Source organism: Solanum dulcamara, chromosome 9 (assembly GCF_947179165.1).
Source record: "Solanum dulcamara chromosome 9, daSolDulc1.2, whole genome shotgun sequence".
Classification (NCBI taxonomy): domain Eukaryota; kingdom Viridiplantae; phylum Streptophyta; class Magnoliopsida; order Solanales; family Solanaceae; genus Solanum; species Solanum dulcamara.
The window spans coordinates 18,151,123-18,168,556 of record NC_077245.1 but is presented as its reverse complement, the minus strand read 5'-3'; the positions used below and the strand labels follow the sequence as shown (position 1 = coordinate 18,168,556).

The window sequence follows — 17,434 nt, the reverse complement described above, 5'->3', positions numbered from 1 at the left end:
TTTTTGCAAAAACAAAACCTTATAGAGGAAAGAAAAAAACAGTCAGATAAACAAAACATCTCACGTTGGTAGGGTTCAGGGCCACATCTAGAGAAGTGTCATGTAAACAATTTAGTCTAATGCAAGTATTAGTGGCTGCCTCACGGTTCAAACCCATGAACAATAGGTCACATGCAAACAACTATACCGTTGCTCCAAAACTCCTCTTCCATAGAGGAAAGACAACTCTTTGTAAATAACATATTGGCAACGAGTTTTATTAAAGGAATCCTTTAATTCTCATTCAGTAATTTAATTTTCATCCACCATGATTTGTGTAGATAGTGCTTAGGGCTTATCGTAAGTCTGCCAATCACAAGGAACAAAGCCATTACATGATGTTAAAATCATCACAATAAGACTATAAATTGAATGAGTAAATAGTATATATTCGTCCAAATATTAGAAACAATAAATTGGCAGCCTGCTTGATACAAAAAGAATACTTATCATTATCAGGTATTTCTTCACCAACTCCTGTAGATACAATGGAAAATGGATAGGATGCTTCATACTATGAGTTGGTCAAGGCAATGGAAAATGGATAGGATGCTTCATACTATGAGTTGGTCAAGGCAATGAAATTAATAGAATGGAAGCTGTAATGCTGGTGGTGTGTTCTTTCCACCAGAAAGATGAGCCAGCAGAATCCACCTAGCTTTGCTTTGAATCGATAGGGTTGGGACGTGTATAGCTTTCTCTAGAGAATTTTGGTAATGTACAACAGACAATCACAACGGCTATGGCACGATTACCCTCTTTCCAGCAAGCAAGTACAATATAGCGACGCATATAACAAAAAAAAACGAATCATCCGCCAAAACCAGGAGTTCTCTCAGTTTTTACTCTGTCTCACGTTGAGAGATAATATTCCTCTGCTCGTCTGATCTGTGACGGAATAACTTAGCTATCTTTCGTCTTTCACAATCCTACAATGCACATAACCAAGTGTTAGAGAAAAAGGGAAGGTTGTCTATCTCCACAGTTGTGCTTGGAAGCAACTTAAATTTCTCACCTTGAACATGTTGAGATAAAAAGGTTTGTCTGGGTTCATCTTTCTCAACTTATAGTATGTATATGCAAAACTCAGCTGATCACGAGGAGTAAACCGGTCAACCTCATTGAACCATAAGCAAGAAAACAAGTTCGACATTGGCGTGTGAGCCCTCACAATAAAAGATCCTTCTGGTACATCTGTCAGAAACATGTAAATGACATTTTGCCAATGAGAACACAGAAGCAGAAAGGAATTGCACGAAATTAAATATATAACAGTGATCCGTACTGCTGTGAAGAAGCTTGTTTGGATCAGATGCATTAAATCTTTGCAATCCATCAGCCTGGTAAAATGCAAATTGTTCATCTATGACAGTATGATTGTACTTGTTAAGTTTCTTGTTTTGGGCAACTTCTTCCCACACACAATGCCTGTCATAGTGATTGGAAATTGCATATTCATAACCTTTCCGCCACAGAAAGTACTCCAAGATGAGTAGGGGATCAAGCTGCAGCCGAAGCTTGCTATCTAACCATATTGAATACCTGCATAATTTCAAATGAAAGTCCTTGTAAAATGTTTTAGGAAATAAAATTTATAAGCTACTAAGATAGAAATTATCCCTTCCATCTCCTCTTTCTTCGGGGAGAAGTGCTTTAATAAGCAATTCACGTTCCAAGCATCTCAATCTTTTAATTAACAAGCAGAAATTTAGAAAGTTCAAGCAAACAATTATATGCATAGAAATGGAAGGCCCAAAAGAGAGGATAAAAGAGCAGTTTACAAGAGTATTACTAATTACATCAAAAGTGCATCGTGCACCAACAGAGTACAGTTATCACTAGTGAGTTAGATTACCTCATTGTTCACCTTCTGCTAATCCATACACACATAATACTGCATTTATTACATTAAATGTGATCTAAATCATATGACAGTGGGTATCCACTACATGTTGGATAAATATAGAAATGGAAGAAAGGGGGGTAGGCAAGCAGCAAGATGAAGGCTGAGAAACGATAGTGTCATCAACATTTTATGTTATATCTGTCCCAACTCCATCCAACAAACAAGGAAAAGCTTACCCAGGCAAATTATGGGATCCTGTTAAAAATAGCTACCAAAGTTAAGAGCACCAATGAGTTTATCTAAAATTAGCACCAGCAATCCTCTGAAACTCATAGTTATGGCATTGGCAGTCACATAATTGACTTTTCCAAACATAGTTTATTCCCCAGTAGACAGAAGGGAAAGGGCAAGTAATGCCGATCAAAAGTAGACCAAATTCCAACGCAATCTCTCTTTCAGTACCATCTCAGCATTGATTATTTGCAGAAACTAGTAAATCTACACTCATCAGTTGACTTCTGTCTACACAATATCTTTAAGTGGTGAAGTCTTTTAAATGGCGAAAACAACACATTGCTTCACCACTTAAAAGTGAAAAAACATTAAACCCAAAAGAGACATTATTGACTTGAGAAGTTCTGCCTCTACAGTAAGACTAATCCCTAGCTCAAACTCAAACCATCATAAGAAGCTATCATCAATTTAATATTAGAAAAAAGTGTGCGCTAATTTTTTGACTAGATAAAACAAAGTTGCAAATGGAACTGGTATTTTGATGCACTGCAGGAAGCATGAAGCTAACGCTGAGAATGTACCAATTTTGATTCACTGCCGGAAGCATGAAGCTAATGCTGAGAATGTACAAAATACAAATAATATCCTTTAAGTTATATTTTAAACCAGTGCAGACAACTAGATGCATTGAGAACGTATTTGTTTTTTCCTTTTCTCTCCGTTCTTCAATTTTTTTGATATGGTAAACCCCTGATTGGAAGTGAATATTGAGTGCTAACTAGCTATAGCATGGTATCATACCAGAAGAATATAAGCAGTAACATACCACAAACAAATATTATACAAGATTGTAATTCCAGTTACCTGGCTGAAGTAAAGAGTCGATGAGACAATAACTTTGGTATCTTTCCCACTCTCCGCATATCAGAAAAAGGAAGATTCTTTACCACTACGATCTTCCATAAACCTATAAAGCCCATGCTGTCTGGCATCTTACCTTCAGCTGTAAGAGTTTTTAGCGTAACTTCATCCACAAACATAACGAAGCAAACATTTTTCTTTGATATACGGGAGACCTGGAAAAGGAATTTAAATTAAGAAGATGTTATACAATGCAGCTAATGATAAGTTTAGGTAAAACAATTCAAAATCTCATATAGACAACTACAAAAGCTATTGAAAGAACCAAAACAGGTGAATCCCAGTAGACTTGTTTCCCCTTCTTCCTTTTTTGATAAGTAGGTCATCCACAAAAGACTCTACAACAACAACAACAACATACACAGTGTAATACCACAAATGACGTCTAGGGAGGATAGAGTGTACGCAGACCTTACTGCTACCTTGGGAGAGAAAGAGGCTATTTCCGATCTAGACGCATTATGAACCTAACCGAAATAAGCTAGGAGCAATGTTTTCAACACTGATGCCTGCTCAACTGGTTTAACAAAGAAGTTGCCACAACTCTATTTTTCACAAGGAAAAAATCGGTCAAACCCAGAAAATCAGAAAACCTGTAGAACCAAGACTAACCAGCTGTGACTCTCTGAGCTTTTCATGTTCTTTCGGTCTTTTCTTCAGTTTTGAGTAATCTTGAACATGAAAACCATGATCCAAATTAAATACAAACGCTTAACATGGTTAAGAAATTACTCTATCTTGAAGGAAAGTTAAATTGTTTAGAGAGAGAGAGAGAGAGAGAGAAGCACAAAGCAAGGAGAAAACTGCTTATGGTGCTAACAGAATCCCCTCTCAGCTCTATTGGTCAATATCGAGAAAGCTAGTTTGGCAGAGATATAAATTTAACTGATCACATCACAGTCAGGATGGGGCTTTCACTGTTAGCAGGGCCTCTAGATTCCTAGCAACCAGCATAGTAGAAGCCAGCAAAGCTTGTGAAGGAACGTGTGGAGAAACTCGGCATCAACCAAGATAAAATGTTTTACATGGTTGGTTGTGAGGAGGGCCTGTCTGACACATTTAGTCCTGAAGAAGAAAGGAATGACTATAGCATCTTGGTGTTCACTGTGTGGTAAGACAGAAGAGACCAACAATCATTAATTTTTTCACTGCAGTTTCACAGCACAGATTTGGGAAATATTTTTCAACTACACAGAAACTAAGTGGACTACGCCTGTTGAGTTGTTGGATTAGGAGAGGTGGCAGCAAGAGGCAGAAGGCTTGGTGGAGATTAATCCCCCATTGCATATGGTGGACAGTTTGGAGAGAGAGGAATAGTAAAATTTTTGAAGATACATCCAATTCCATTCATAAGGTTAAATGGAATTGTATTGTATCTCTCTTATTTTGGTGTAGACAAATAGTATTAGAGGAATCAGAACAGCTTGTAGAAACTTTAGGATCTTTGTAAGTATTAATCCCTGTTGCCTTGCCCCTAAAGTACTCCTAAATCGCCTAGCTCCTCACTTGTGCGAGAAACTTGGATTAGAGCATTGAGGATTCCATTGCATCTGTGGTCCAAGAAGGTTTTCCAAGAATTTGGGGAGTTGTGTGGAGATGGATCGAGACAGAAGAAGAAACCAAACTCAAAACCACTTGAAGTGGGCAAGGATTTTGGTGGAAAACGATGGGAGAAACCTACCGAGGGAGGTATCTGTCGCTTATGATTGGATCAAATACTACCCAATTTTGGCGGAAAGCAAACCCAGATTTGAAACGAGGTCGGAAAGTGGAGACATAGTCACCGGAGAAGATGAGGTCCTTTTCCCAAGGAATAGCTTTACCCATAGGTCCGATGGTGTAGACATCTGCGACACAGTAAGTTGAAGCACGTGGGTTGTATTTTGATAGCTGGAGAGACAAACACGTGAGAGGCACGTGAGTTTTTTAAATGAGAAAGCTGAATTAGGTAGGCCCATCATAAAAGCCCCAGAAGAAAGTCACACCTTCTGAAAGGCACGTGACTCATTTAAATGAGGGGCACATGAATCCCTTAAAGGAAATATCAAAGGAGGGCCAGATGTCTGGGCCAATTAATTCGCAGGTTTGGTGCATAGGCCCAGATGTGGCGGGCCAAGTAATTACTAATAATTTTCAAGGGGAAATAGGAGGTATGCTGGCAGCCCAAAGCTCTTTTAATTTCATCGAGGATATAACAGCACAGATGGGCATCCATGGTGATTTTCAAATCACTGAGAACAGTCAGACGTACGCAAGGATGATGAGAAAATCCAGTGCGATAACGGGGGGAAAAGAGGTGTCGATGGTGATTGAAGAGGGTGATGAACAGCTGGAAAACAATCTCGCAATAGGTGAGTCCAACCATGACAACAAAGGGGTAATAGTGCAAAATCCTATTACAGAGAGAGTGAACTGGGAAATTGATGAAGCAGAACCTCTTATGGCACAACAACAATTTTTAACACAGGGGAAGGGGAAAGAAACATTGAATTGGGTACAGCAGAACCTAACTAAATTGGGAAAAATCTTTGGGGTTGATTTTCAAGGTCATGAGGACGAAGCCATAGAATTACTGGTACAAATAGACAGCTGTAGACATGCAAGAAGACATGAGCAAAGCAGTGAAATTAATAAGACAGAATAAGGGAGTGCAAGAATTAAAAAATTTGATATGCTTTGATGTCAAGTTCAAAGTGCAGGAAACAGAGGAAAGGGGAGGAACACAAGTACTAGTTCCGGATGAAGATCAAGCTAGTCTCTTGGAATGTTAGGGGGCTAAATAATAGAGACAAGAGAAGGTTGGTGAATGGTGGAAGGTTGACATCATATGCCTTCAAGAAACAAAACTAGAAGGCAATGTTACAGAATTAGCCAAACAGGTCTGGGGAGGCAGATGGGTCAAACAAGCATATCTAGCGTCTAGTGGGACAAGAGGGGGGATTTTACTGATGTGGGATGAGAGAGCCTGGAAGGGGGAAATATTGGAAATAGGGGCATACTCCATCACCTGTAAATTTGAATCTCAAGCACAAGACTTCAAATGCCACATTACAGGAGTGTAAGCTCCCAACTGTTACAAGGAAAGGACACTAGTTTGGGAAGAGGTAGGTTCTGTATGAGGTTTGGTGGAAGGGCCATGGGCCATCTGTGGGGATTTCAATGTAGCTAGATATACATCTGAGAAGAAGAATTGTACAAACAGAACCAGGGGCATGAAGGAATTCTCAGACTTTATTGAAGACATGAAACTAGTTGACCTACAACTAGAGGATACTAAATATACCTGGTTCAAAGGGGATCATCATGAAGTAGCCTCCAGGATTGACAGAATATTAATTTCTGAGGAGTGGGATGACAATTTTCAAAATCTGAAACAGATTCCCCTTCAGAGTATGAGCTCTGATCATATACCTATAGCTTTACTTGGGGGATCTTGAGAAAGAAACAAAAGTCATTTCAAATTTGAGAATTGGTGGTTGAAATCTGAGGGTTTCATTGATAGAGTCAAGGATTGGTGGTCATCTTTCAACTTCACTGGGAAAACTGACTATAGATTGGCATGCAAATTAAAAGCTCTGAAGATCAAACTCAAAGAATGGAGGAATGAGGAAGAAGGAAACTTGGGCATTCAGAGGAAGAAATTGTTGGAACAGATGGCTGAATTAGATGCAGACAGGGAAGACAGAACTCTCACAGATGAGGAATTTGCACTAAAATCTGAGTTGTTGCTGAAATATGAGTTGATCAAGAAGGAAATCTCATGGAGGCAAAAATCAAGTGGTCTATGGCTGAAGGAAGGTGATAAGAATACTAAATTCTTTCACAAGACTGCAAATGCACACAGAAGATATAACACCATTGACCAGTTTGTGAGAGGCTGGCCATGGATGGTTACAGAAGAGGTAGGGGTAGGCCGAAAAAGTATTGGGGAGAGGTGATTAGACAGGACATGGCACAGTTACAGCTTACGGAGGACATGACCTTAGATAGGAGGGTGTGGAGGACCCACATTAGGGTAGAATGCTAGTTCATAGTCTCGTTATTCTTCTCTATTCATAGGCGTAGTAGTGCATTACGATCTCTTGCGCTGTGAATTCTGATTTCTGTTATTTATGTTATTATTTATTACATTCTATGCTTTGATTACTCTATTGAACCTGTGACGCTATCATTATTTATTTAATCGTTATTTGTTATTTGTTATTTGTATTTATTTGTTATCTATTCGTTATTTGTTTGTTGTTTTTCTCATAAAGCTTTTAATTTCCTATTCTTATCTAACATTTTTTTATGCATTTATGTTTTTACTGAGCCGAGGGTCTCCAGGAAATAGCCGTCCTACCTTGGTAGGAGTAAGGTCTGCGTACATTCTACCCTCCCCAGACCCCATGTAGTGGGATTTCACTGGGTTGTTGTTGTTGTTGTTGTTGACCAGTTTGTGATACAAGGAGAATTGACTCAAGAGCCAAACAGAATTAAAGGGGTAATTATTGATTACTACACTAGGCTGTACAAGGAAACTACTCAGTGGAGACCTTTGTATCAAAATGTACACTGTCCTGTTCTAACAGAAGAAGAAAATCAGACTCTCCAAAGTAATTTGAGGAAAGTGGAAGTCCTGAGGTGCTTAAAGATGTGTGCAATTGATAAAGTAGCAGGTCCAGATGGCTTTACTATGGGGTTTTTCATTACATGTTGGGATGTGGTAAAGCAAGAAATTATGGACGCTTTCCAAAACTTCTATGAGCAAGAAGTATTCGAGAAGAGCCTCAATGCAACATTCATAGCACTTATACCCAAAAAGAAAGGTGCCAAGGAGTTGAGAGATTTTAGGCCAATTAGTTTAATTGGCAGTGTATACAAACTGATCTCTAAAGTTTTGACTGAGAGGCTGAAAAGGGTGATAGAAAAGTTGACAGATCCACAACAAATGGCTTTTATCAAAGGGAGACACATAATGGATGCAGTCCTGATAGCAAATGAAGTTGTGGACTAGAGAAACAAATAAAAGAACCTGGTGTACTCTGTATCCAGGCATATGATCATGTTAACTGGAAGTACTTAATAAAGATGCTGGAAATGATGGGTTTTGGGCAGAAGTGGCTGAATTGGGTAAAATTTTGTATCTCAACAGTTAGCTTCTCAATCCTTATCAATGGCAATCCTGCAGGATTCTTTCAAACTCAGAGAGGACTCAGACAAGGTGACCCCTTGTCCCCCTTTTTGTTCCTGATCATTATGAAGGGCTTAAACAACATGATAAAGACAGCTAACTTGAGAGGGTGGTTAAGGGGCTTTGATGTGGCCAGAGAATTCACTGAGAGATTAGAAGTTACACACTTGCAACATGCAGATGACACCCTGATATTTTGTGATGCTGAGGAACAACTAAAGTACCTAAGGGCGATTCTAGTTCTGTTTGAAGGTGTATCTGGCCTACATATCAACTGGAGAAAGAGTGTGATGTATCCTATTAATGAGGTGAGCAACATGAGTTGGTTAGCTTCAATCCTGGGTGCTGAAATAGGAGCATTACCAACTACTTATTTGGGAATGCCCTTGGGAGCCAATTCTAAGTCCATAGAAATCTGGAACAATGTGACTGAGAAGGGTGAGAAGAAACTAGCCAAGTGGAAGACTCAGTACTTATCCATGGGGGGTAGACTGATGCTTATCAACTCAGTACTTGATGCTTTACCAACCTATATGATGTCCCTTTTCCCTATTCCAGCAGGGGTCATTAAGTGGTTGGATAGCATCAGGAGGAATTTCTTGTGGCAGGGTAACAAGGAAAAGAAAAGTTTCCACTTGGTAAAATGGAAGGAAGTGAGGACTGGTAAGAAGAATGGAGGGATGGGGATAAAGAATCTACAACTTCAAAGCAAGGCCCTAAGCATGAAGTGGTTATTGAAGTACACAAACAATAATCAGATGCTATGGAGGAAGGTGATTGGAGCCAAATATGAGGAAGAGGACAACTGGACAACTAAAGAAGTGACCACTCCTTATGGGGTAAGTCTCTGGAGATCCATCAGGAGTCTGTGGAATGAAGTTAAAAGCAACTCAAAAAAAAAAAGTTATGGATGGAAGGAAGACCAAATTCTGGAAGGATAACTGCCATGAGAAAGGGAACATGGAAATACTTCTCCAGACATTTTCAACATGGTTTTTGTTCCAACAAAGCACCATAGCAGAGCTATGGTCCCCACAGGATTGGAATTTCAATTTCAAGAGACATATGAACGATAGGGAGATCATGAGAGTGGCTGAAATTTTCAACACAGTGGACACTTTCAATGGAGTGCAGACAGGTGAGGATGTTCTGTGGTGGACAGGAAATGACAGGGGAATTTTTAAAGTCAACAAAGCTTATAAGATGCTGGACCAAACAAACCAGCAGGAAACAAATATGGAAGAGTAGGATACCTCACAAAGTTTCATGCTTTGTCTGGTTAATGGCTAAGGAAGCAGTCCTTACACAGGACAATATCATGATAAGGGGGATAACCTTGTGTTCCAGGTGTTTCCTATGTGGTGAAACAGCAGAGACAGTTAACCATCTATTTTTATATTGCCAATACACCCAACAATTATGGAGAATATTTCTCAGCATTAAAGGCATTTCCTGGACCATGCCTAGGAAAGTGAATGAGGCCTTAATGAGCTGGGAGGAAGAAGGGGTTCATGCAAAGGACAGAAATAGATGGAGAATTATCCCTAGTGCTATACAATGGGCTATCTGGAAAGAGAGGAATTCAAGATGTTTTGAGAGCATAGTGAACAATGTGCAGAAAGTTAAACTAACTGCATTTTTCTTTTAGTTTTTTGGTGTAATCAATCATACTCAAATGACACTATCTCTATTATTGATGTTCTAGACTCAATCTAATAATAGAGAAGTGAAACTAGGAGTAAACTTGTATATAAGGTTTCAATACAACCCATGAACTGTCTTGTGATATAATACAAAGTTACCAAGTTCAAGAAAAAAAAAATTGGAACACCATCCCTTTAGTGATTTGGTGGATCATATAGAAGGAAAGGAACAGCAGAATTTTTGAGAACAAATTCGATATGTCACAAGCGTTAAGAACAGATGTACATCCTTACTAATTTTTTGGAGCAACATGGCCATTGCAAATGATGTAGGATGCCATGGTTGACTTTTGGAGCTCGTTACATATTCGGTAATGTAGGCCCTCTTGTAAATATTTTACAGCACTAGTAGGTGAGATTAATACAACACTTTTAACAATTAAAAGAACATGTCTCTCAAAAAATGGGAGAGAGGGAGTAATAAAAATGGAAGAGCGATGTTTTTAGTCCTCCATCCCCCATTCAGATTGCCATAAAGCCTACTTTTCAGGAGGTATCTCAAGTGATTATGTTGGAATACAATTACAACCGGTATACTAGTGGTAAAAATTATTCAAGGAACAGAAATAACTTTAAATTTCTTAATGAATATTAGTTTGGATATTTTGGACAAAGTAATAATTTCATTGAATCATTTGGGAAAACACCCTGTATACAGGAGGTATACCAAAAGTAGACACACCTAAACAAAAATGTGACTGTTAATATGTTATCGTTTCTTTTTCTGCTGGATGTAGGGACACTATGCTAAATTCTTGGTTAGTCAACTGCCATAATGGCTTATTATTTTTTAAGTTGGAGAATACGAATTAGGAGCTTCCTTACGTTTTTTTTCTTTAAGCAGATGAACATCTTATATGATACATCTTGATAGGGTGTATCCTAAGGATTTAAAGGAGATTAAGCACGACTCTACTAGTAAATCTTCTCATCTCCTATCAACTTTTGACCAGTTCAACAAAAGTGTGCATTCCTCCTAGTATCAACATGAAAAATATGATTTTGCTATGTACGTACCAATATACACGTAGGCAAAGTTTCATGAGTTAGCATCCATGGAAAAGAATATCTAAAGTTGTTATCTCATCCAAAAATATGAAAACTAAAATGTGTACAGGTTAAAAGGGAGAGGAATTTGGTCATACCATTTTGCCCACTGGTATTCTCAAGCGATCTGAATTTCCGAAGATGCATGAAGCTACAGCAATGTGACAACTGCTAATGTATTTTGCATCATCTTCTGCTAAGTCAAATCCAGTACTTGGAGTTCCTTCAGGACCTTGAACAAAACCACAGTTTATTTTTTGATTGCGTGCAAGAAAAGATTCTTCCCGTTCTTCCAGACTTTGATGCCCAGAAAATCTAGGTTCCCAGTTTGCATTGTCAAAAGGCTTGTCCTCTTTTTCCGTGTACTGTAATGAAAACCTTGAAAACTTTCGACTTTCCAGAGGTTCCACAAGAAGAGCACTAGCGTTCAAAATTTTCATCTCACAAGCTGCAAAATGTAAAGCATGATTATTTAAGTCCCCGGTGAGGGGGTGGGGTGGGCTAATGTCCAAGATTTTGCACATAAACTCATTCTATTAAATTGCTAATTGCAAGAAATTACAGAAATTTCCTTGTGTTTGGAAATCCAGAAATCTAAAAAAAAAAAGAGATGCCTCATACAAGGGACAAAAAGGGCTTGAATCCTGGCTTGCTTGCTGCCTTGTCAAGATCCGAAGTTTTATACTTGACATGAAAGACTGCTAATACTCTCCAGTACCAGACCATGATGATTGTGACAAGCAAGGCTGAAATCACACATCTAGCTAGCAGATTAGCAGACTAGAAAGTGAGTACAGTGAGATGGCTAAAATAAAATATTTTTGAGCAACATCGCTCTGCTTCTTAGACGAGATTTATCATATAATAGTCTACTCTAATACCTAACTTTTGGGGGGGAAGAATTTTAGAAAGAAAAGAAATTTTGAAGACTCTAATACGTAACTTTTTTTATGACCAATATGCTCTAATACCTAACTTCATGATTATTATGCAAATTACTAACAGTATCTGAATTCTGAAGTGTTGATGACCTCCTATTATCATTAACAGCTCAATATGCTTTACATAAAGATGCAAAGCTAACAGCTGTCTCTTGTTTCTTTCGTTTTTTCCTAGACTGCACACAACTAAATACCAGTAGCAGTTATTAGCTCAATCTCCCCATGCTATACATCCACTCAACTAAAATCTTTCTCTAATCTAGCAACATATTCATGACTAGCCTATATTGACCTCCTCAAGAAAGCTCAAATTGTAGTTATACTATGAGAACTATTTGTAAGTATGATATACTAAATTATTTAGTGAAGTTGGTTGTCTCAGTCTTTCTTATTTACTTCATCAATTATACATATACATATATATAAGTGAATCTGGATCACTTGCAGCATGCAACGAGTCTCTATTTTTACAGACACAGACTTCTAAATTAATTATTCAGCATGTAGAGGTTGAATATCAAAAGTGCCTTATCTTTAGGCTAACAGTAATAAGGAGAAAATTTCATAAGGTAAGTTATACAAGGGCAAAGTGAACTTAAGCAAGTTCCCATAATAAAATGTTCCAATGCCCCCAAGCACATCTCTTCTCTGCCCATGTTAAAATCAAAAAGTTCAGACATCAAGTTGACTCGAGGAATACAAATTGTCTGAAGACAAAACAATCATAAAAATAAAGTCACTGGGCACCAACTAAAATAGGAAATAATATTACCATGCTTCCTTGACTTCCTTCTGGGTACTGGACGCTTTTCTGACGAAGACTTTTTCGAGGGGTGACCATCAATAAAGCTGACACGTCCAGAGTTTGCGTTAGATTTTGGGTGATGAGAACTTGAAGAGGATTCCTTAGTGGAAAAGTCCTTGGATGTTTTACCAGCCTCTTTGGCATGATTTTGATTGTTATTTCCAGTAACATGTGTATCCAAAAAATGTCTCTCATTTATGTCTTGGGATTCGGCAGCAACAGTATGGTCCCAATCTTCATGTCCAACATCATCATATCCATCTGTATGTGCATCTTCCAAGTCAATTCCATCATCATATCCATCATCCACATCCACCAGTTCTCTTTTGTTTCCCTTGTCAGCATCATCTGATTGCTGGTTTGTCAAATGATTTCCATCTTGTGAGTGCCCAGCATTCTCCAAGGAAGCTTGATATTTGGCTTCATATTTTCTCAACTCATCACGTCCAGCTTCGTTGTATAAACCATTGCCACCATGATCCAATCCTTTTGAAAACGACTTCTTGTCACCTCTCTTCCCATCTGGAGGACTTTGCTCCTTATCCAAGTCACTATCTGGATTCCGCTCCAAATCCTCCTCATTGTAATCGTCATCCCTTCTCCGGTCATCCTTATCCCAATAACGAGAATCCCGGCCATGACTTACTGACCCATGTCCAAATTGGAGAACCTTACCTTGTGTCCGTGTCACATTTGTAAGAAAATCTGAATCACTTTCCACATCACCATCATCTTGAAAGTGATTATTATCTAACTCTGCAACAGCACACAGGAAAACTGTCTAAATATTGGAGAATATATTTTTAAAACAGAACTGGAAGATTTAGCCTAATTGTCCAAAACAATGAAAAAAGATACAGCTGAACACACTGGAACATCATATGCAGACCTGGCTTGTTCACACTATTTCTTTAAATTGACATCCATAGTCAACCATTTTTGAATTCTTGACTTTAACAAGTTGATTGTGACATCTAGCTTTACATTTATTATTTATTTATTTTGGTAATCCAAAGATCTCCAATGATCACACAATTTGAAACCTGATAAATAATGGGTCCGCTCCTCTATCCTTGGGAATCAAACTCATCACGTGCGCGTAATCCACACATCACGTGCTATACTCTCACCACTAAACCAAATCCCTGTGGGCACATCTAGTTTTACATTTATTATGTTGTCATCTTTAATCCTAAAATTCTAAAAATGGAAAGGGGAAGTTTCAAGAGATACACGAATTATAGATAATGAACCCAAATTCATAGATCATTCCAACTTTGCCAGTTCTTTGGTCACAGATAAATACTTTGCTTCATAAACCCAAATTATACTTTACTTCTTACTTATTGAAAGTAAAACTCAATTCATACTTGGAAGACAGAATACTTCAACATACTGACTCGCACAATTTGGGATGCATCCCAGAAGCTAATATATCCCGTGCACATGTTGGGGCTTCAACTTCCACATAATATTACTACTCTCACATCCATTCTATGGAACTCGCATTTCACTTTGCTGCATACTTATTAGCACAGCACTCCTATAGCACTCTTCAATGTCATCTATCTTAATTATGTATTATAGTTTCATCTATCATGTCATTCTTCCTAAAGGTTGAGCCTAGATATCTGAATAGTCTGCACTTGGGTACCACAATCCGTGTAATCTTACTTTGCCTTCATTTTTTGACCAAATTTTCAGTTCATATAATTTGACTTATTTAACTCGCCATAAAAATTAAAACCCCTTACTCTCAAGAGTGCTTCTCCATAATTCCAGCATCCGTTTGGTTCACTCACTAGTTCTGTCAATTAATACATCATACTCTACAAATAACAACAACATACCTAGTATAATCCTATACGTTAGTCTGTGGAAGGTAGAGTGTACCAGGCCTTACTCCTACATTGGGAGAATGGAGATAGAGAGGTTGTTTCCAATAGACCCTTAGCTCAGGCGAAAGCATATTAAAGCAAGTCAGAAAAGGAAATAACTGAACTGAAGAAACCATGGCAAGATACTCTACAAATAACTTGTACAGATGTACCGTAAAATTTAATAAGCCCAATTATTGTTAATTTCTTACAATTACTCACCAATTCATCAGCATTTTCTTAGCGTTCTGGTCCATTGTGAACATTCAACCTCATAACAAGGTCATAATGTGACATTCCCTAACTCGGTGATACTTAAATGCAGTCTAAACTAAGAAAGATATCCAATAAAAGAGTAATCTTCTTACTTCAGTTTAACTCAGTTTCAACTGCCGAAAACCAAACTACTTATACAGCAAAAAAAGCCACATTAGTTTACCATTACCACTTTGGCACAAGTCCTTAACTGCCCAGTTCTGGTAAATAAATAAACTATGACATATTACCAAACTAGCCAACTCTGAATTTCAGAATCATGTTGCAACCATTTTCCAAGTCATCAACTGTTTTTTTTCTAATTTTTTGATTGATCATGAAATCTTAAAACATTCAGTGATTCTTCTTATTGGTCTAATTCGAAAACAGCCTCTCTCCCTCATCGAGGCAGTGGTAAGTCCTCAGACCCCACTTAGTGGGATTTTACTAAGTATGTTGTTGTTATTGTTCTTATTGGCCTAATCTCAATTTTACCCAAGAATCTTAATTTAACTTCTGGTCAAAAATCAAGATAACTAAAACTATCTTAAAACACTGTAAACCTCACAAAACTTAGGACCCCCATTTCCACAAGAATCTTCTAAAATTTTCACCAACCAAAGACCAAAACTAACTAAAAACCACAGAAATGACAAAATTTGGCATTCTCATGTTTACAATTACCCTAAATTTCCAACTACTCAAAAAACAAACAAACTAAAACTGCTAAACCCCCAGAAAATTAACCAAATCCCATCTCTAAAAAAATTCTCCAAATTTATACTACTCAAAATTTGCAAACCGTCAAAAATAGCATTATGGGTTCTCCAAAAATCCTCTAAAATTACCCTTTTTCATTGTTTTTATTATTTTCTTTTTATGAATTAATGGATTCCATAGAAAGGCATCAAGGAGATGTATAGATATAGGATACTAATTACAAAAGAACAAAAATATAGGAGAACGTTGTTTGCCCCTAGTACAATGTGTCAATCAAGAACTAAAGAGCTAATAAAATCCAAAATAACTGTCCTGAACTAGTTACAGGGAATAACATTGTCCAACAAAAGAGATTAACTAAACAATTAGCTTTAAAAGAGTGACTTGGAGTTAAGATGCCACCAAAACACCTTCTATATCTCTCATTCAAAGGCTCCAAAAAATAACAGAACATTTACATTTACTCACAAGCAACAAGAATAAACCATATCCTTTGGTACACTATAGCAAGAAGAATTTCATTATTGAACTGGGACAAACCCCATCCAATTACTCCCCACCGGCCAACTTACACTTTCGCTAACCCATCCGACAGCCTGCTACAAACCAAATGAACAAATATCCTGCCTATTAAGGCTAGACAAAATGAGATCACGATGAGTGTTGTAGTTGGGATTTCAACCTGAAAACCTTTTGATCGTATTACACTTAACTCCGAAACTTGCAAAAAACTTTCAACTAGCAAAAAAACCCAACAAAATCTAGCATTACCCATCTCAAAATTAAAAATGTAACAAAAAACTCGTAGTCAAACATAAAAGGTCTCAACTTACCTTTATTTTGAGATGTGAAATAGAAGAAAGCAGATACAGAAACAACAAAGGCAACGAATAGAATGACGATGATAGCACCAATCGAGATCTTGCGAGTAGTAGACTTCAATCGACGGTGATGATTCCGCGATTGCTGCTGCTTATTCGAACGAACCCCTACAGATACATGATCCGATGCGACACCGTTCCAAACAACTCCACCACCCCCATTGTTTATAATACCTAAAGCACCCGATTGTCTGTACTGAGCCATTGGAGCATTGTAGAAAAAGAAAACTTCAAGTTGAGGAGATGAAGTGATTGGGTATAATTGGGGGTTTTGGGCAAAAACTGGAGATTTTGGTCACCGGAAAAATGATGAAGATCGAAGCGATTTTGTGTTTATACACTATACTTTTAGAAAGCAAAATCAAAAACGCCACACTCGCCGGACTTTACATAATTTTTTCCTCACTTTTTACTCGCCACTCATAAATATTGTCAAAATGCCTAAGTTAGATCCAAAATAAGACAAGCCATTTTTTGTAATGACGTTTGTTTTTGGCATAAAAATTAGTATCTTACTAAATATTTTATTCGCTAATAATTATTTGAAGCTTTGATGGGAAAGGGACAAAATTATTCAAACATTTGGAACTAATAAAAATTATCTCTAGTTATTTTAAGCATTAATTCAGTGGCATTTGGCCAGAAAAATCAAAATATGTTTATTTTATTTTAAAAAATAAAAGTTGGATCATATTTGGCTTTTTTGCGAAGAAGGTTTAGAATGTGAATATTATTTTTTTTTCAAATATGGTTTATAACACCCCCTTCTCCCCTTCCACACAGTTTCTAAAAATTAGCAAAATAATAAAGAATTATTTGGTAGGATGTATTGAAAAAAAAAAAAACAATGCATGAATTAATATTATTTTATTTGGTATATTTTTTCAACTTATGTAGAGGTAATGCAAAATATTAGTTAAATACTCTATTTGATATTATATTATATATAACTAATACATAACAAATCATGCTATTAATAATGCAAGAGTTTT

At 37.4% G+C, this 17,434-nt stretch overlaps 1 protein-coding gene across 1 annotated transcript; it reads right to left on the bottom strand.

The window, feature by feature from the left end:
* Positions 1 to 370: 370 nt before the first annotated feature.
* On the bottom strand, positions 371 to 16,925 carry LOC129904677 (probable hexosyltransferase MUCI70). The gene is made up of 7 exons (XM_055980256.1): positions 16,395 to 16,925; positions 12,677 to 13,465; positions 11,062 to 11,411; positions 2,984 to 3,195; positions 1,325 to 1,581; positions 1,055 to 1,233; positions 371 to 968 (listed from the first exon to the last, which is right to left on the bottom strand). Exons 1-7 carry the CDS (start codon positions 16,645 to 16,647, stop codon positions 882 to 884), a joined length of 2,127 nt encoding a protein of 708 aa, XP_055836231.1. The 5' UTR covers positions 16,648 to 16,925; the 3' UTR covers positions 371 to 881.
* Positions 16,926 to 17,434: the final 509 nt, after the last annotated feature.

Coding starts and splice junctions, on each gene's coding strand:
- LOC129904677 (XM_055980256.1), bottom strand. CDS start 16,647: ATGGCTCAGTACAGACAATCGGGTGCTTTAGGTATTATAAACAATGGG. Junction 11,412..12,676: donor AAGGAAGTCAAGGAAGCATG/GTAATATTATTT, acceptor TACATTTTGCAG/CTTGTGAGATGAAAATTTTG. Junction 1,234..1,324: donor AAACAAGCTTCTTCACAGCA/GTACGGATCACT, acceptor TGTTTCTGACAG/ATGTACCAGAAGGATCTTTT.